The sequence below is a fragment of the Penicillium taxi genome (assembly GCF_028828555.1).
Source record: "Penicillium taxi strain IBT 34144 chromosome Unknown utg000005l_segment0_segment0, whole genome shotgun sequence".
Classification (NCBI taxonomy): Eukaryota; Fungi; Ascomycota; class Eurotiomycetes; order Eurotiales; family Aspergillaceae; genus Penicillium; species Penicillium taxi.
Window position 1 is genome coordinate 4,749,964 of NW_026643207.1, and position 21,429 is coordinate 4,771,392.

General features: G+C 43.0%; 3 protein-coding genes across 3 annotated transcripts; 1 reads left to right on the forward strand and 2 right to left on the reverse strand.

Moving 5' to 3' along the window:
- Positions 1–459: 459 nt before the first annotated feature.
- N7495_009051 (cation:proton antiporter) lies at positions 460–2,175 on the reverse strand (the record flags this gene model as incomplete). Its single annotated transcript, XM_057211702.1, has 3 exons — positions 460–999; positions 1,050–1,861; positions 1,911–2,175. Coding segments are annotated over 3 exons (1,617 nt in total), but the record flags the coding sequence as incomplete, so codon positions are not given.
- A 1,623-nt stretch (positions 2,176–3,798) lies between these two features.
- N7495_009052 (uncharacterized protein) lies at positions 3,799–5,232 on the forward strand (the record flags this gene model as incomplete). The annotated part of the gene is made up of 1 exon (XM_057211703.1): positions 3,799–5,232. The coding sequence occupies one exon, from the start codon at positions 3,799–3,801 to the stop codon at positions 5,230–5,232; it is 1,434 nt and encodes a 477-aa protein (XP_057061246.1).
- A 10,378-nt stretch (positions 5,233–15,610) lies between these two features.
- N7495_009053 (A4/G1 family peptidase) lies at positions 15,611–16,656 on the reverse strand (the record flags this gene model as incomplete). Its single annotated transcript, XM_057211704.1, has 3 exons — positions 15,611–16,111; positions 16,345–16,482; positions 16,636–16,656. 3 exons carry the CDS (start codon positions 16,654–16,656, stop codon positions 15,611–15,613), a joined length of 660 nt encoding a protein of 219 aa, XP_057061247.1.
- Positions 16,657–21,429: the final 4,773 nt, after the last annotated feature.

A 21,429-nucleotide genomic window follows, 5' to 3' on the forward strand; every position in this document is an offset into this window, starting at 1 on the left:
CTAGTGAGCCGTGAAGCAACAACATCGAAAAGCTCGTGACGCTTTATGGTCAAAAGCTTAGAAACCAATATTCGACTTGATTCCCATCCTTGAAAGTTTCTGCACTGGTATAGCAGCTGGCTAGAATATTTAGATCCATATAAATTCGAGGGCCAAGTCATATAGTACCTCGGTCAATTACTATCGCCGCCACTTTAATTTGATCATATCACCAAGCTAGTAGCTAGGTCGTAGATATTAGAGCTGGACTTTCATTGAGGGCTAGTAGATAGATTTGCTTGTTATAGTTGATTGGCCGTGCAATATTACTGCGATTATCTCCACTAGTTTAGTGATTCGCTGAGCGCGACGCTAATTGGAACGTGATTTTTGGAAAAATCATAAATTGGCACAATCCACGGATTGATGTTACGCGTCGAAGGCATTTTATCGGCAAAATCAATTTAATATTATTCAAAATCAGATTCCCCATGCCCCTAGAGGGTCTACGCCTGAAGTCCCCCTAGATCTTTGCAGATTCTTCACTCGCCTAACGAGGGTACCAACAGATATAGGACCTATCAATGTGCAAATAGAAATTGCCCAAATAACCACCAGATAAATCTCTGAAATTTCCCCGTCGGTTGAGAACATGCCTTGACTCTCTGCGAGAGAAGCAATGAGGTATCCAACCTCACCTCGTGCAACCATTGCCAGCCCAAGAATAAGTGGAGGGTAAAGAGATTTTGGCTTGGGTTGAGGAGACGGCATTGATCTTTTTGCCGAAGAGTTCTGGTTTTTCGTACTGTCACGTTTACAGACAGTACAGAACAAGTGAATAATTGAAAACGGCTTCTTGACCATGCCAATGAAACTTGATATCGGATTTGAAGAAAGGCGAACAAGCCAAATGCCTGTGGCCATCTTCCCAAATGTCATGAGCAGGGCGTAGATAATACCGCGCCATACAACACTTCCTTTGAACATTTTGGTGATGGGAATCGCAAATCCGATAGAGGCCTAGTATTGAAGTTAGTAAATGATCATAAGGAGATAATTAAGAAGCTTACAAAGAATAGTGGGATTAGTATGCGGCTGGTGGGCTCTTTATAGTATTTTTCATAAACATTCTTACCAGTCGGGAATTCTTTAGGAGTCATAATTTGCTGATTTGAAGATGGTGCGTTTGAGTCTGTGGTTTCTTCAGGAGAACGTTGAATATCTAATACTCCGGGGGCCGAATTGGGAATGTTAGGGGATTTGGTCTCAGTGATCACTCTGAAATCTGCAGCCAACCCATCAAACCAGGAAATGATCACTCCAGCAAGATACGCTGCAAAAAGGCTCGATGTCCCAGCGTATGAAGCACCAGCAACGATCCCCACCAGAACGCATGTGTGAGCCATGAATGCAAACTGCATTGTACCCATGAATTTTGGTATATGGCTACTCAAGGCTAAAGCTCTCTTCATAATTGGCTTTAGACCGAAAGCGCACAAAATTAAGACACCCACCGCGAACCCGATAGATACAAACACAGGCCTAATAACGGTTACAGCGTTAAAAGATGAAGTACTCCCGCCGAGATTTGTAATAACCTGGATCATAACGAGGCCAACAACATCGTCTAGCATTGCTGCACTCGTAGTAACTGTACCTATCCGAGTGGAAATCAGATTCGTGGTTGATAGGATGGTAAAAGTAGTACCGAGACTAGTTGCACTAAGGGCAGCACCGGCAGTGAAAGCTTGAAGAGGGCTTGCCGAAACCAGATCCATAAGAACGAAGGATAGCCCCATCGGGATTCCAATCCCAGTGAGCGCAACACATACAGAGATGACAAGGTTTGCTCTCATAGAGCGTAACGATATTGAAAGACCGCCTGAGAATATGAGAAGGATTTTTTTTCATGAACTAGAAGGAAAACCTACCTTCGTATACTAACATTATGAGACCAATATAACCCAATTGCTGGATAGCTGTTTCTGTGTCCTGGTTAAGCCATTTTGCTCCAGGGGTACCCCATAGAATCCCAATGAACAATTGACCAACCAGCCCACAGTACATGATTTTATCAAGACACGCATTGACAATGTTCAAGGCCAACAGAAATCCGGCCTGGTTCAGAAGAGTTGCAATAGTAGGCTCGCGGTACGCGAAAGCTGCACCTGATGCATCCCCTGCCATTATCAAATGACTACTCCGTAGTTACAGCAAGGTTAAGGATTTGGCCAGAAAGAATCATGCCAAGACAGATGATGACTCAGCGCCAAGTACTTCTTCCAATGCACTTTATTCATTCATCTCCCAATCACCCCTTTTCACACGCTCTGCCTAGTTGATCAAAACCTTTTAAATATGTGAATTATATAACTTCATCGGAAACCATGGTAAAACCCAAGGTGATTTATTCTTTCCGTCACCTCGAAATAGAAGAATAGGGATATCTATTGGATTTTCACACTCGAAACAATTCTTCCAACAGGATGAAAAGGGCTAGGCTTTAGGTTCTATCGGATATTAGATCTGAATCCCTAGAGCAAGATACCGAAAGTTGACTTAGCGGCTAGGGGATGCGAAGAGGAAAGACTGAGCAAAGAACCCTGTTGAATGAAGTAGGCATTCATCAAGTACTGAGTCTGAAGGAAAGATCTGTTCCCGAGATTGAAGTTTGAGCATATATCAGGGGTGGTGCTTTTAAATTTCCCTGTCCAGCCTTGATCGTGTTAAGCAGAGTAGTTAGTTAGCGCACTCATCGTATTCTTAACATCCCTTCAAGTATATTGGTGAAACTCCCAAGGAGGGAATAGAGATATTTTATCTCTGGGGATAGGATAAGCCGTGACTATTTCGTTAGGGATTATCTCAAAATAAGACTAGGGAATTTGCTTCAGTGGCATCCATGGCCAGTTGATGGATCTTCTTGGTCAAAAGACTACCAGGGCAGGCCAGGATGAAAGAAGATAGTTTACTCTTTTGATGAAATCTATAACTCATTTTAGCACGCACAGCCACTAACTCAAGAAATATAACCTTACATGAAGCTGAATTTCTAGTCACTCTGTGAGCCTGTTGATATATAGATATATATATATAACCATATATGACGATCTCCTCATGGCTCAGAGCGCTAGTATTTCAAGAGAAAGAGTGACTCTTTATTTTAGAGCCTTGAACGGTGATAGAAAATTGAGATTTGGGTTTGTTGTTCATGTCAACTTTGGCTGACCATAAAACCGATATAGGGAAATGGGGGGGGGGGGGGGGGGGGGGTTTTTTATAACATCATAGCTGCATAATAGTAGTGGAAGTAATAGTGGCAGAAATAGTGGTAGCAACGGTATCAATAATAGTGTCAGTAATGGTGTCAAGAAAACTATCAGTAGTAGCCATATCTAAGCGTCGGGTTGAACGGAGTTGCGAGATCAAATAGCACTGTTACCAGTGCTCCTACCATGTTTCAGAGGGAAGTGAAGATAACTCTCGTCACCAATCCAGGCAAACTCAAAGATCTGATTATGAAACTAAGCCAATATCTCAGCGTCAAAAGTGGAGACATCTATTTTACAGTATTGGCTATGAGGAAAATGATATAGATCGTTAGTAGAGGGTTCTTTGCTAGTCCGAATATAGAATATGCTGGAGGATATGTACCGGACTTTCTATGCTACTTCCGTATTAATGTTTATTTTATTTCACTTCTGTGGCCTCGTCCACTCTTCCACTTTTCCACTCTTCCACTTTTTCCCATCACTGATTTCATTTTGTCGAGCACCAGATCTTGACAAGTCCGCGAATTTCTCTAAGTCCATCAGCAAGATGGCAACTCCTGTAGCAACCCCAACCCGGCTATCGCCATACGTTCAGCAAATGCAACAGTGCTCACCATATACTGATATCTACACGAATGCCCCTATCACTCCGCTTCGCTCACGGAAAAATACGCAGCACTTACTACACATGGTGCCTCATGCTCACCCCGAACCGAAACGATGGGAGAGTCCCGGCGGCTGGGGCGCGCGTCACATAAACGACATAGCACCCTTTACACTATGGGATGAGCAGAGCCGCCGGTTCCTCAGTCCAACACGGGAACAATCGGCGTGGATTAAAAGAAAGTTTGGAACAGGAAGTTTTTCCATGTGGGGGTGGTTCATCTGCATTGAAACAGCCCGCCCACCACAGCCAATTCCCCTAACTCTTGGAACTATGCCCGTTATATACGTACGCCCCGGTGAAATGTTTGAGGACACTATCCCGGAATCTGGCTACTCAAACCCTCGCGTTCCAGATCCCTGCCCTGCTCTCCGGTGGCCCAAAATGACCCATCCGACCAAGAATCAGAGAGTCGCCATCCTTACAGCTGTCGCGCCACTTGCGAATATACGAACTGTTTATTTTATGCCGATCTGGACGATTTTCGAGCTTCAGACTGGAGATAGCTGCATCTATCAGCGGAACTCACTTCCCGGAGTTGTTGCAGGTCGCACTGCACTATACCATCATGCAGATATACCGTTTCATCATAGCCTAAGAAGCCTTACTCGAGACCGTCAAATTGATCCATCCCAGGCTCCATTACAGGACGATTCAAATTACCTTCGGCGGTCAGTACTTACACCCGGATGTCGAGTTGAGAGCGGCTTCGGCCCACCAGGTTCTCGAAATCAATTAGTGAACGCCGCGACAGCAGCTGGGATCAAAATTCGTAATATTCGATCAGGAGAAGAAGCATTAACAGTTGCGCACCATGGATTCCTCTCTTCTAAGGAAGTTTACCACCCGCGCGTGAGTGGGGATCTCGTCGGCGAGGTCGTCGATATTCGACCCGAGCTTGATATTTCTCTTGTTAGACTGATACCCGTTGCTTCCTATAGCTTCAAAAACTCATGTTACTTCCAGGCCCAAGCACCCACTCATATATTAGAAGGCCGTCAAATTATACAGGGGTCTTGGAGCGAAGTTGACGGTATGAGCTCAGGTCTGTTTAGCTTGATGTCATGCGGCGTTAAAGACATGGCACCGATTCGGCCAATTGGCCATCCTGATATCCCATTCGAAAAGTGGACCACGAGATCGATGGATTTTATATTTGGAAATGTGAATAACGCCATCTCTGATGGTGTGTGTGGCGCCCCAATTGTGGACATCGATACGGGAGGAGTTGCCGGCTTTTTTCACCTTACCAATGGGACATATTCTTTCAGTGCTCGTCTTGATGATTTGGTAGCTGAGGGATGGCGACTGGTTTGAATTGGGAGTCCTTCATCATCAGAGAACAAGAATAAGTGGGCTATCCAGAGCTTGTGTAAGGGATCTCAGTTTTGCGTTATCACACACATGGACATATCATTTTAGAAATGCTTAATTATCACTACACGTCGGGACAGAGATGTTGAGACTAAGAACCTGAAAATATTGTAATGGTAGCACAATTTCAGGGAAATACTACCAAGTGGTCTTCAAAAACCAAAGAATGGTGTAGTAGTCATGCATTGGCGTAGACCCTGCCCCTGGCCGCGCGACGCTAAAGCAGCACTAACTCATTTCTCTGAACTAGATTTTAGCCGCAGCTATATATCACCTCCCCAACTTGTTTATCACATACAACCACAGGGTGTGGAGAACAGGGCTTCCCGTCCGCTCAGCCGTACTTAAGCCACACGCCGGTCAGTTAGTAGTATGGTGGGTGACCACATGCGAATCCTGACTGTTGTATGTTTTGTTTTTCGTGCTTTTTTCGATATACAGCCATGGAGGAAGATATTCTTACAACTTTTGGCCTGCAGGCTTTCAACCTCTCCCTCTGATACCCCCGAATTTATGATAGGCTATAATCTCATTTAAAATAGTCATATAGAAACAAATACCGCAAGTGTCAGACAATGATTCTCCGCCCGAGAGTGACGGCGCATCCAGTAATGTCATCCCCGCCTACGCCAGAGACGTATATCTTCGTTGGCAGAGTGAACTACCTGAATTTTGACAGTTTCAGAATTATTGAGTGATGTAAGCTTGTATAAAAAAACCAATGAATGATTAAAGTGAAGAATTTGATTTGATTCTAACATTTAATACCTATGAGGCTATGTCGAGTGCTGAATTTATATGGGAGGAGACTTAAGAAGCCACGGCGCTAAAAATCTGGTCGCTATCAGATAAATAAAAGCAGAGCCAATCCTACTTTTTCGAGTGGCTTAGCCTTCGCTTTTTTTGTACTTCTACAATACAGAGAATCAGCTTACTTATGTTGGTATTCACGCGGTCTTTATTAGGCATCGATTGCTTCAAATACAAGGATAGATTATCTTGAACGAGCATTTCAGCCACCACATATGTCAAGGCAGAATGCTTGAGGGCTGTGTCCCTATAGTCGGTCAATACAGTTGGATAAGACTGGCTTGTCTATTGGAATGACTCATGGATATAGTCATCCCTGGCTCAAGGCTCACTCCCAAAATTAATCTCTCTAAAGCGCCATAAATAATCTGGGATGGTTATTTATGATCATTTATAACACTACTACCTAACTATAGAGTCCTTAGTTTATCTTATTCTTGCATTTGCTTAATCTACTCCTCTGCATAGTCCAAAATTGACCTACTATACTAAGTGCCTAGACGTGGCTGTCGATCATCGGATCAGACATCTTTTTAAACCCTTATCCGATGACTTAACGGACACATCTGATCATATCTCTATTCTCGATGCATGTGGACGGCTACTAGAAAGACCTGAAAGCGAGATTCATGTTACCATGGTGCTAGCAGGCCCGGGACTAAACGGTGGTATAGCGGTTGCCCTACTATAGCCTCGGCGTAGCTAGACATGTTCATTGGGTTGGGTATGGGTCAGAAATTTTACCCAAAACCCATATGGTGTAACAGGCTGGTGCCTGCTTTAGCATTCATGCCTGTGCCACTCATGCTCGTCACGTGCCACCCGCACCCGCATCCCTTATATTGCCACATGTCCATAGCTAGTCTCTCTCTCTTCTCTTCAAGCTTAATAAAGACAGTTTGTCGGCATCACTAGTTCTGCATTCAAGATTAGTATTAGCCCTTCGCAAAGAATCATTCTCTCGGCTGTCCCAGGGGAGCCTAGACAGTAAATCAACCAATTCTAATAGTCGAGAATACTTGCTATACTATAGAGAGCTCTACTACAGAAACTTACGAGATCTAGAGACATGTGTGGACTCTCATATCAGAAACAGTTCCGTCTGAGCTTCATAGAGATTTCCGACGCTACAATTCACTGCTTGACAGTTGTCTGAGCAAAATTTGTAACGATATCTGTGAAGGGCTAAAGCTAATCTTGAATTCAGAACTAGCTAGGCACATGCTATTTACAAAATCCTTGAAGAACGTGAACAATTCGGGGTGGAATCGTGAGGTATGCGGTTGGTGGGTCACGTGGTACAACCACGTGATAGTTCACCAGGATTCAACCTGTTATAATACCCCCCCCTATTCTCCTGTTTTCCGGGGTCCATTCGAAGTCGTAATTGGTCCGTATCGTAGTTCAAAGGTGTCGAGAGCTATGCAGTTTTCCACTGCGTCGATAGGTTCCCATGTCAGTTCTGCGTATCCTCGCCATTTCACTAATGCTTCCCTCCGCGATCCACGTCCAATTTTTCGTGTCCTTGCTTGTAGGATCTCTTCAATTTCGTATTCCAGATCTCCTTCGACTAACAGCGGAGGCGGTTGCGAATCGTCCACGATTTGTGACGGTAACGGGTCCGTTGCCGCGGGTCTTATTAACTTAACATGGAAGATAGGATGTATGCCGCTTAGTATATCCAGCTTCACTATATAAGAGGATGGCACTTCTAGAACTGTGTATTTGGCGTGAAGCCAGTCTAGTTTCTTTGAAGGCTGTATCGTGCGTACATTCCGTAGGTTTAGCCATACTTTATTGTTGATATTATAGACTAGAGCGGCTCGTCTTGAACGATTCGCTTGTTCCTGTTGGCGTTCTTGGGCGATAGCCATCGCTGCATTTACCTAATTAGTGGCGTCTTATAGCCGGTTCGTGAACGTTTCCGCTGCGATCTCTGGTCCTCTCTCTGCTTGGACTTCTATCACTTCGACTGGATCGACATGGTATCCGTGTGTGAAGAAGAATAGAGATAGTCTAGTAGAGGTTGCGTCTTGGTTATTGATCGCCATGGCTACAATAGGTAGTAAACTTGCCTAGTCGTCCTATGCGTATATAGTAAAGGCGCGTAGAATTCGTTCGACTTCTTGATTTGCGCGTTCCGTAGCTCCATTAGTTTAGGGGTGGAATACAGTAGATAATCGGCGTCGAATCTTTAGCTTTTCGCACACGATTCGCTAGAACCCCCCTACGAACTATAGGCCGCGGTCACTAGTGATCGCTATTAGTAAACTATGATATATATAAATATGCTTCATAAAGACATCTGCGACGCTTTCCGCAGTAATACTATATATATCTATTAGGATCACTCCTTTAGATAGCCGATCAGTAATTACTAGATAATTTGTCGCTCTTTCTTTCCTAGTGGGTGGAAGTTCTGTGATAAAATCCATGGATAGTTCGGCCCAGATTCGTTGTGGAATCGGTAATAGTTTAAGTAGGCCTTGCTTCGAATCTCTCTAAATCGTGTTTCGTCCGCAAATTGTGTAATTCCTTAAGAATCTCTATATATCGTTCGTCATTCCTGGCTAAAAGAATCTACAGGCTAGTATCGTATAGGTTACATCCCGTCCTAGATATCTAGTTATATAGGAATCGTGGACCTTCTAGATCAAGGTTATGCGTAGTGGTTTATTATCTAGAATCTATATCCTTTTCCTAAAGCGTAGAAGATTTCGTTTATCTAAGTCGCACTTGGATAGGCTTATTTTTAGGTTCGATTTAGTAGGGATTCGTCGGTCTCCCTTTTCAAGTGCGAGTGCGAACTACTAGTATATTTGATCTTCCTTCCGCGCGTTATTCCATGCTTCCTGCGTTTCTGCTTCTTCAAACATCGCCACTAGTATATCAAAGTCTAAAGGTGGACTTGGTTCAGTGCTATTGTTATAGATCGTTACTGATTCGAAGAGTTTCCGGAAACGATTCGTGAGCCTCTTATCAGAGATTCCTTTAGGTTCGTCTTGTCCTCGCCGGGATAGAGTATCTGGTTAGATCGCCTGTTTCCCGGGTCGATATTATAGCTTAAAGTCGAATTCGGCCAGGATATCTGCCCATCTCATTTATCGTTCGCTTAGATCCTACGCCTTATGAAAATATTATAGATTTTTATGGTCTATTAAGACCATAAATCGCGGGACCATCTTTAGCTCTGGCTTCCATTCCCGTAGCGCATAGATGATAGCGAGTAATTCCTTATCGTGTATCATATAATTAGTCTCTATAGGTGAGAACTTACGCGAGAGATAGGCGCATAGTCTTAGCGTCCCATCTTCTTGTCTTTAGGATAAGACTACTCCTATCGCCTATCTAGATACATCTATTTCTACTATTGTTTCGGTGTCTTCTCGGAAATAAGCCAATATTAGTGCAGAGATAAAGAGGTCCTTTAGGGTCTCGAATGATTCTTGTTTCTCCTTGTCCTATTTAAATATCGTATCTTTCTTTATCAACTACACCAATGGTGTAGAGACGTCTACGAATCGTGGTATAAATATCTAGTAGAAGTTAGCGAATCCAATAAAACCATATACTTCTCGGATATTAGTAGGTGCTTCCTATAGCTTAATAGCTTCAACTTTCTTCGGGTCTACATATAGACCTTCTCCAGCTCGTATGATGAACCCTAGGTATTTCATAGAGCTCTGTTCAAATTCAGATTTCTCGATATCACATTAAAGTCCAGCATCTCTTAGCTTCTAGAGCACCTCGAGTACTTTTCGTCTATGATCCGTGATCGATCTATCGGAGTAAATAATGATATCGTCCATATATACTGACATAAACTCGTCGAGAAATTCGCGTAGAACTTCATTAATATACCATTAGAAGGTTACGGGAGCGCTAGTTAGGCCAAAAGGTGTAACTAGCCACTCATAGAGCCTATATCGTGTTCGAAACGCTATCTTCCATTCTTCGCCTTCCTGTATTCTGATCTTATAGAAAGCCGCTATGATATCAAGTTTAGTAAACCAGCGAGCCTTCGACATGTTTCGTAGTGTTTCTTGAATCAGAGGTAGGGGGTAATAGTCCTTGATGGTTATAGAGTTTAACCCTCTATAATTGACACAGAATCAGATACCTCCACCAGGTTTTCGTACTAATAATACTAGTGAAGCTGCTAGCGATTTGCTGACTCATATAAATCCTTTTCCTAGTAGATCGGTAAGAGTTTTTCGTAGAACTAATAGCTCTTCTCTATTTATTCCATATAATGGCCTATAAGGTAGTATCGATTCGTTACTATTTCTATCGCGTGTTAAGGGTATCTTATGATCGATCCCTAGGCGATGGCTCGGAAGCTTATCTGCTTTCTCCTAGCTAAAAACATCTAACCAAGGAAGATATTATAGGGGAAGTTTAGCTCTCGGATCGGTGAATTTCTTAGGTTGCAGCGCCTTATCGATATCGTCTATAGTTACTTTAGCTATTCGGAGGTAGTCCGGCGACGAAACACTATCGAATAGTTCTTTGATTTCTCCCACAGATGATTACTATACTTTCAATCTCTTTACTTTTGTTAGACCGATTGATAGGTCGATATGGTTCCAACAACAAATGCGCTCTCTATTTCTCGAATGGATATCTAAATACCCTCGTTTCACAGCGTAAACTCCGTCGACATCTTTTAACCAAGGCGTCCTAAGTATCATTTCGTCTAACTATCTTAGAATAATATAGGCAAAGACTTTCTGCTATTATAGTCCATTAACATCAAGATCGAAGTATATGGCCTAAGTGATCTATCCTTGATTCTTGATGACTCCGTTCAGGATTCGTGGTAGAATCGGGATATACAGAAGGTTAAGAGATTACGCTAGGTGTCCGCTGATAGATGCATAGCTATCGCTTCCGTTATCTACTAAAGTCTTCGCGAATTGAATTCCATTAACTCTAGCATCGATATAGAATAACGCCTCTTTCTTTAGTAGCTTCTCAACCCCCTTCTGCTCCTACTCGCGGTTTAGTGCAGGAGCTAATCTTTTCCCGACTTATTCTCCACTTCATCTTCTTTGATCGCTGGCGAATACTCCCTTCTTTAGGGGTAGCTCGATCTTGGTTCTTCGACTACTATATTCCGTACCACCACTTGGTTCGGATTCTATGCGGGTAGTAAAGGGCATATACTTTGCTAATAGTTATCTCGACCATATCGTAGACATCTCTTTTCTATACAGCGATGTTGGAGTTCTTCTTTCTCGACCTATTTTACACATTTTCCCACAAGATATTGATCCTCTTTACAAACCTATCCCTTTTCGTTCACGAATCGGGACGAATTTGTCTATATGGTGTTCGTGTTTACTATTAGAGTCTAGTCCATCCTATCCTCTATAGCTATGGTTAATTGATCTCTTTGGATTCGCTGGCGAGTAGATAACTAACGTCTGCCTAATACAATATTCAGTATCTCGCTATTAGTATCGATTTCGTGGAGCCGTGTGATAAGACCTATAAAATCATAGGGAACACCACGATTCATAAGCGAATTCGTCATATCTTTATTAAGAGCGTTTAGTAAGAGTTGTCGTTTTACTTCGTCGTGCTATTCGGTTACACCAGCATCTGCGAGCTCTCTTTCTAACTAGGGAAGGAATCGTGAAAAAGGCTGGTCGGGCTTCTATTTAAGCTAATATAGACGCCGAGCTGCTTATGATCGAGTGTTAGGGTCTCTATACATCCTCTCAAGATATTCCAGAAGCATATATAGGTTACCTTCGCTTTGTTATGTCTTCATAAACGTTCCGGTGTTCTTAGCGGCCATTTTCTCTAGGCGGGAAAATATATAGAGGAATTGCTCTTATGGGGTACCGATGGCAGCTCTGTCTACTAGCAATTTGTTCTCTATCGAGATTCTCCAGGTTGGCCAATCAGAGATGTTTCCTATATACATCGCGGGGTCGGGGAGACGAGGGCGAGGTCGTCAAATCTGGTTATTATCGCTGGTTGATTCGATTGGTATCCCTTGTGGTTCCGTGGGTGGTTCGGGAGCGGCTCGCTCCTGGGACCGAACCACTAATTCTTCGAGTCTTCTAATTCTCTCATCGGTACTAATACTTGTCTGACTGATGTGCTGCATCAACGTCCTAGCCCACTCGGGTGGGCTCGACGGTTCGCTTATAGTCATGATGATGAAGATATTCGTTTTCTTCTTGTATTTAAATCGGATGCTTTCCGTCTTCAATTCGTTTATCGGATGCTCAACTAGATACTTTCTAAGAGCGATTTCGTATTCATAGGACGCTCAATTAGATACTTTCTAAGAGCTTTTCGTATTCGTTGGTATGCTCGATCGGATTCTTTCCGAGAGCGATTCGTTCGTCTATCGTATGTGGCTCGATCAGATACTTTCTGAGAGCGCTTTTCTTATCGTCGGTCGTGGGTTTTACTCTCGTTAGAGGAAGGATTTTGTATATGAAGGGCTAAAGCTAATCTTGAATTCAGAACTAGCTAGGCACATGCTATTTACAAAATCCTTGAAGAACGTGAACAATTCGGGGTGGAATCGTGAGGTATGCGGTTGGTGGGTCACGTGGTACAACCACGTGATAGTTCACCAGGATTCAACCTGTTACAATATCTCCCTCGTCTTGGGTGAAATGTTTCGTCTTAAGAGCAAAGGATGGCATGGAACCAGGAATAGCGTTACTGCCCTAAATCAAGCCGCAATTCATACTTCAGACTTCACTAGAAGTCTGGTTGAAATCATAAATAGCAGGCGCAATAGAAACACTCAGTTTATAGAGATTATGCAGGACGGAGCATATCTTCTTAAGAATATAATGAGTATAGGTGAGATAACAGAGCATAGTTTTAACCTTCAAAAAAGCCAAAGACGCATTTCTCAAAATTGCTATTGATATTGAGCAGCTGCTTAGGGATCTTTCGATGCTATCTGAAGTGGATAATGCGGGTTTATTGGAAAGCATGACAGTTTTGTGATCGGTGGGCAACTGAGCTTCATATTGGCTATACAATGGATTTTGGTAACAACCTTGGTAGAGGAAGAACGCTAGTAGGAGTAGTTTACGGTGAATTCATTCAACTGAGATTTACGGGGGAAAGGTAAAGAGGGTTCATGTGACGAATGAGTCGGCACGTGACCAAAGCACGTTGTCAGACGGTTACTGTTTGCTTTGTTTGCATGTTATTTGGACTATTTAGTTTCTGTGGATTTCCCACGTAATTAGCCAATCAATCAATCGTTAACATTTCCTTCCGCCCAATTTGCTGACACACGTGAGATGGAAGGAGCCGCATCCTGATTAGTACTAGTGCGGAGGCTAGATCTAGTCAGAGAGGATTCACTTCCTCTCTTCCTTTCTTTTCTTTCTCATCTTAGAATTCGATTCTTACCACCAGGTGTTTCTCATTCCAGTAGCCTGTAGGTAGAGGTCGGCACGGATACATATCCGTAAGATTTTGGATTATTCGTATCCGTAACCGTAGTCGAGAACTTATATCCGTGATATTATGCCACCGCCTAAATAAATCATACGATACCACGATAGAAACTTATCATCCCAAGTCCCCAATTTGATATCTAAATAGTTATTCATTCATTGATAGAATAAGTCTCCTACCACGCCGAGTCTGGCGACTATCAATCTTCCTTATAGAAGCAGCTTCTTTTGAAGGCGACTTTGCAGGGCTTAGTCCTGATATCTCTTCTGCTGTCTTGGTTGGAATGCAAAAGTATAGGAAATGGAACAAGAGCTTGAAGATGGGGTTATCCAAGGAATCATTCAGAGTATTAAGGTCTTTCTTCATAAGAAATATTCCCCCTTGGCTACCTCCATCTCTAGTTTTACTTCTAGAACTATGGATCCCCCTGCTCGACCAGGTATGAGAGCTCGTCTTCTACAAAAAGTACATTCTCAAAAAGTATCTCGGGCTTCTGATATTGATCGCTATTTTGATGAACCTCCTATTCAAGTAGAAGGATTAATAGAAGACCAGGAGGACTCTAAGTGGCTGCTTTCATGGTGGAACGCTCATAATGATCAACACCCCAGGATGGCAGCAGTTGCAAGGGACTACCTTGGTATTCCAGCAGCTGAGGTTTCAGTTGAAAGACTTTTCAGTTCTGTAAGGGATATCCTAGGTGTTCGTCGACAATCTCTGAACAGTAAGACCATGAGAGAGTTAGTTTTGTTAAGAGATGTATATAATATTGATTCCTAATTGAAATTTCTTTTACTTGAGAATTACATGAGATTTATAACTCTATAGATGTGGAAATATATATTAGAACTGTAGGTGGTTCTAGACACTTGATATATGCTACGGATATTACGGATATCCGTACGGATAGAGGGCATTTATTCGTAACCGTGCCGACCTCTACCTGTAGGGTTGTCACAGTTCAGAAACTTCAAAGTTTTCAATCGACCTAGTCTTTGTGTTTGATTCTCTAAACTTTTGGCAACATTGTTAGCCTTGAATGGCCACACAATACCCTTTGCACGAAAATTTTCAAATGTCTCCAGAGGTTCTTCATGGTCTACCCAAAATTGGTTATCGGCACATGATACAGTGCCGTCGTTTGTATCGTCATCAAAAATTGAACCATGTAAACGAGCCATACGGACTTAACTGACGGGCGAAGAGGACATGATAGACCGGACATGCTCTTGAGTTATAGCAAGGTCTACTTCTTCTGGGCCGCGCCCGAATCCCCGAAGGACGGCAGGAATGGCAGCGGAATGGGAACTGAGCAGCCATGACTTGATTAACTATTTTACAACTCGAGTCTAGCAATTCAAATCTTTACCTCACTTGTGGGATTGATATCGAGGGTGAGACTAGCTATTAACTTATGTCAAATACAAAACCAAGTCCTCTTACTCCATTCTTATAGATTGTAACTCTTATCGCCTTGTTTCTATTTCAGTATTTGACTAAAGTAGTTCCACTATGGAGTCAAGATTCTAGGCCCGGGGCTCACCTATCGTCCTCACCCTAATGAAGTTTCCGTCGCTGTTTTACGATAAGCTGCTATGGGGGTATGGACTATTGGCCGCGTTGAATATTAGGCTCAGAGCTGGCGCAGAAAAAGAAGAAAAAAAACAGAATAAACAAAAAACATACAACAGTCAGGATTCGCATGTGGTCACCCACCATACTACTAACTGACCGGCGTGTGGCTTAAGTACGGCTGAGCGGACGGGAAGCCCTGTTCTCCACACCCTGTGGTCGTATGTGCTATGAAACCAAAACTTGATATGATATTGAGATAACTTATGTTTAAAATAGATATAGATAAAAGAGTAGACCTACACACACCTTACGAACTGCTATATCCATCGAGGTAAAGAGATCTCACTATAATGTAACGAAAATTTCACATCAAAATGTCGAAACAATAAGTTTGATGTTAAGGTGAAAAGCGAAGACTCAAGATACTTCACTCCAAGCATCGAATGCATTCATAAAACTTCAATTTGAAATTTTAGAAGGCATCTCACTGTGTTCAGCTAGATTTATAGTATGTTATAGTGACAATGTCATCAGTAACAGAGCTGTAGGTCAGAACGGTGTCGGCCTGCTTGATATCCATGATGGTAGCAGTCGAAGGGCCATAGGATGTGTTGCCAGACGTGGCTATAGCATCGCTAAAGGTAACAGTACCAAAGTTGGCGAAATCAATAAGCTCGCTGTCACTCTCAAAGTCTTCAACAATCCACCCGGCATTGTATTCACACAGAGAACCGTCAGTTACATTAGAGAATGAGTGGGTCGCGGAGTTTCCAGTGCTGATATTCTCGATGATGGCAGTACCACCAGTGCTAGAAGTGGCATCAATGGTGACCTTGATTACGTTGCCAGCAGATATTTCGAAATTGTCAAAGTCATAGGCGTAATCGGGGTACCACTCGTACCAGGCGTCGTAGGACACATCGCTGCCCGTGATACAGAAGTCAACACCAACCTGCAAGATGGCAGTTTCGTAGATATCACCATCGATACCAACCTATGCGGAGGCATAGTATTTAGTACTAGCTCTGCGATTCAAGTTAGAGTTTTCGGAGCTAAACCATGACCAGATACCACCACCACCAATTCCGCTAGGAATACTAGGAGTGGGAACGGTGAACTCTCCTGTCACGTAATTGTAATCAGTGCTAATGAGAACAGCACCAGCCTAGTTGGTATCATAATCCTCATGGGAAGTCTTGATTAGGTGCAAAACCTCGTTGACTGTACCCGCTTTATAGGAGGATTGCTCTGGCGCTGAGCAGAGCGACGTACAAGGCGGGCCTTAGAGTGAGCCTGGCGCTTGGTAGTCAGAGGAGCCGTAAAAACATCAGCGGCGAGAGCGCTACCTATGACAGCAGTAGAGAACTTTATTTTGAGCAGTCTATTGGCTCGACAACACCTATGCTGATAATGTAAATGGCAGTTAAAGCTTAGGATGCTTGGCTGGTGGGTTAGATCGACAATCCGGGCAGATCACGCCGCTTTTATAGGTTTTGGTCTCTCAGAATAACGGAATACGCTAATAAGCCTGAAATTCATATCTTGTCACTTTGGAGTGAAAATCTGCCTGCTAATGTAACACTATTACTAAAATAGTAACGCAAAGACCCAAGTTGGTAAGAAGAGCCACCCTTATGATATGTGATCCCGTCGGAGACTGACTATGTCTCTATCAGGGTCCACAGTACTCCGAAGTACGAAGTAGGGGCAATAGAATCTACAAATATATCCGGTCTGCAGGAACAGGCTTATTAATAGCAGTTAGAGTGGAGGAAAAGTGGATCTCTACATCTGATAAAGTCAAAAGCACCATCCATGAATAGTTCATTAACTAATAGTAGTTAATATGACAGTGAAGAGTTCCGCAGGCGGATTCTTCTCCGAGACATTCATTGAACTGCGGGGACTTATCAACAGTATTATTAGATTACTATATAAGGTACTCATATAAGCGTGCTATCCTTTTGAAATGACCTATTGTAGAATCGTGCACACAAATATTCTCCGAAGTGCATACATGATATACTGTGTATTGCTTCAAAATTAACACTGGGGCTTATGCCTAAGTGGGCCAATTTTTTACCAAGGAATTATTTCTTCAAATTAATAACTCCTAAGGTTGTTATCAGTGGCTCTCTTTGCCAAGAGGCTTTAAAACCCACTAGATCTTGGCAGAATCACGAACAATAGAATGTGTCTCATAGATAAAGAAGTCTGGCACGTTCAATGAATAAGTGACTAACTTCTTTAGGACTGTACGGCTGCCTTGAATATTGTATCTAGTCGTAAATAGCTACACCGGGAAATCAGGAACATAGGGAGTATCTTAAGTTAGATAAGGGCTGCCTATGGACTTGAGCTTCTGAAACTCACAGGATGACCCTATCCTTAACATCCTTTTAAGGAGTTCAAGCTATGGGTGGATTAATGTCGGCCATCGCCGATGAATAATGCCAAGGTCTAGAAGGGTTACTTTCTAGCCCTTGAGAGGCTATAGGATTTTTGAACGAAGTCTCTCGATTTCAGATGTCCTCGAGAACAAAGACAGCTTGGGAGAGGTAATTTGAAAGAGAAAATGAATCAAGATAATCTGGAAAGTAATACCTAGGTATATAAATGAATTGAGTTGCCAAAGAGTTCTTAGATGAGATTTTCTCGTAAGTAGGATGGAGAAAAGGATGGTATATTTATTGCCGTTAAAAAATCAGAGCATGTTTGATTGTTTCTGTTGCGACAGCCGAGAAACAAGGCCATCAACAGACGGAAAGTATTTCGGCCGAAAAAGCTTCTGCCGAGACAGCGACTCCGGAACTGGATTAGTATATCACGGCATCCTTGAACGATATGGATTCATCGCAAACGACACCCTTGAGCGATGCGCATTCGCGACAGTAATGTCCCGTCTTCACCGTCTCTTCTGTCTCGGACGAATGTTGACATTCGTCCAGAGCAGAGGGGCGCCCATATACTATAAGTAGCTAGTTCTTTCATCAATGAAAAAGCAGACTTCACAACAAACACAATATTCAGTACTGTAGAGACCACTACACTTGGTGGTTTGTCTACGGTGTTGAGTAGTGGTTTGTTGAAGCTCACCAACTCCTTTCTACTGCAGTAAACTCCAATTCCCTTTTACTGCAGTAAAGACTCGAGCGCCGTTCTCAGTTATCGGCGACTAGCTAGCTACGCTTGCTAAGCGAGCGACAGTTTCCGTCCATTCCTTACCGGAACTCATTTGTTTCAACGCACATATAAATTCATAAATATCGAAAAATTAGCTTCTCTCCCCGTTGTCTTCGCCAGCGGTTCGTCGTTTCTAGCAACTGTGGTGATCCACGGACTACCCACGGCCACTTTTTAATAAACTGCTCGGTGATCTCCTAATTACTAGGGTCACATGGATCGCCCCACACCACTATACTACAGCTCTCTCTTGACAAGTCCCAAAATCCCATGATATCAGTACACAATTCGTCATCGTTAAAGTCGCCTGCCCGAATCAAATTATCCCGCATTGTGGGGAATGGAAAGAAGTCCAGCCAGGGATGATGTATAACAGTAGACTATAGCTATGTAGACTGCAAACTAGGAGGTAGTTTGTCGTATTCAACTTGACTAGGTCTGTATAAATTAAATCGAGAAATAGCATCATCAGCGAGGCATATAGCTTATATATCAAGCTTAAGGACCGACAGAATCTGCGTGAATGCCCGGAAAACATTGAATTTAGTGAGAGTGAACAGGTGATCTGCCGTTAGGCTTCCGAGGGTATAGCTCTCGAGGGCGGATTTGCTGAATATCTCGAGAAGCTGAAGTTTCAAGTCACGCTCTTTAGCACGCTGTGCTCTATGCTTTACCAGAACCTGACTCAAACTTGAAGATGTGATGGAATATTCTTCGTCGGCGTCATCATAGGTTCGATCGAGGCTATCAATCTCAATATCGCGAGATTGTGCTTCTGCTTGTAATTCCTTTCTTTTTCCTGTTCCTATGAGAATCACATCCTTATAAAATTGTTGCTTGTAATTATTTCTTACTATATGCCCTGTGAAGGGCTAAAGCTAATCTTGAATTCAGAACTAGCTAGGCACATGCTATTTACAAAATCCTTGAAGAACGTGAACAATTCGGGGTGGAATCGTGAGGTATGCGGTTGGTGGGTCACGTGGTACAACCACGTGATAGTTCACCAGGATTCAACCTGTTACAATATCCCCCTCCTATTCTCCTGTTTTCCGGGGTCCATTCGAAGTCGTAATTGGTCCGTATCGTAGTTCAAAGGTGTCGAGAGCTGTGCAGTTTTCCATTGCGTCGATAGGTTCCTATGTCAGTTCTGCGTATCCTCGCCATTTCACTAATGCTTCCCTCCGCGATCCACGTCCAATTTTTCGTGTCCTTGCTTATAGGATCTCTTCAATTTCGTATTCCAGATCTCCTTCGACTAACAGCGGAGGCGGTTGCGAATCGTCCACGATTTGTGACGGTAACGGGTCCGTTGCTGCGGGTCTTATTAACTCAACATGGAAGACAGGATGTATGCCGCTTGGCACATCCAGCTTCACTATATGAGAGGATGGCACTTCTAGAACTATGTATTTGGCGTGGAGCCAGTCTAGTTTCTTTGAAGGCCGTATCGTGCGTACATTCCGTAGGTTTAGCCATACTTTATCGTTGATATTATAGACTAGAGCGGCTCGTCTTGAACGATTCGCTTATTCCTGTTAGCGTTCTTGGGCGATAGCCATCGCTGTATTTGCCTAATTGGTGGCGTCTTGTAGCCGGTTCGTGAACGTTTCCGCTGCGATCTCTGGTCCTCTCTCTGCTTAGACTTCTATCACTTCGACTGGATCGACATGGTATCCATGTGTGAAGAAGAATGGAGATAGTCTAGTAGAGGTTGCGTCTCGGTTATTGATCGCCATGGCTACAATAGGTAGTAAACTTGCCCAGTCGTCCTATGCGTACATAGTAAAGGCGCGTAGAATTCGTTCGACTTCTTGATTTGCGCGTTCCGTAGCTCCATTAGTTTAGGGATGGAATGCGGTAGATAATCGGCGTCGAATCTTTAGCTTTTCGCACACGATTCGCCAGAACCCCCCTATAAACTATGGGCCGCGGTCACTAGTGATCGCTATTGGTAAACCATGATGTATATAAATATGCTTCATAAAGACATCTGCGACGTTTTCCGTAGTAATACTATGCATATCTATTAGGATCACTCCTTTAGATAGCCGATCAGTAATTACTAGACAATTCGTCGCTCTTTCTTTCCTAGTGGGTGGAAGTTCTGTGATGAAATCCATAGATAGTTCGGCCTAGATTTGTTATAGAATCGGTAACGGTTTAAGTAGGCCTTGCTTCGAATCTCTCTAAATCGTGTTTCGTCCGTAAATGGTGTAATTCCTTAAGAATCTCCGTATATCGTTCGTTATTCCTGGCCAAAAGAATCTATGGGCTAGTATCGTATAGGTTACGTCCCGTCCTAGATATCCAGTCATATAGGAATCATAGACCTTCTAGATCAAGGTTGTGCGTAGTGGTTCGTTGTCTAGAATCCATATCCTTTTCCTAAAGCGTAGAAGATTTCGTTCATCTAAGTCACACTCGGATAGGCTTATTTTCAGGTTCGATTCAGTAGGGATTCGTCGGTCTCCCTTTTCAAGTACGAGTACGAACTACTAGTATATTTGATCTTCCTTCCGCGCGTTATTCTATGCTTCCTACGTTTCTGCTTCTTTAAACATCGCCACTAGTATATTAAAGTCTAAAGGTGGACTTGGTTCAGTGCTATTATTACGGATTGTTACTGATTCGAAGAGTTTCCGGAAACGATTCGTGAGCCTCTTATTAGAGATTCCTTTAGGTTCGTCTTGTCCTCGCCGGGATAGAGCATCTGGTTGGATCGCCTGTTTCCCGGGTCGATATCGTAGCTCAAAGTCGAATTCGGCCAGGATGTCTGCCTATCTTATTTATCGTTCGCTTAGATCCTGCGCCTTATGAAAGTATTGTAGATTTTTATAGTCCGTTAAGACCACGAATCGCGGGACCATCTTTAGCTCTGGCTTCCATTCCTATAGCGCATGGATGATAGCGAGTAATTCCTTATTATATATTATATAATTAGTCTCTATAGGTGAAAACTTACGCGAGAGATAGGCGCATAGTCTTAGTGTCCCATCTTCTTGTCTTTATGATAAGACTGCTCCTGTCGCCCATCTAGATGCGTCTGTTTCCACTATTATTTCGGTGTCTTCTCGGAAATAAGCCAATATTGGTGCAGAGATAAAGAGGTCCTTTAGGGTCTCGAAT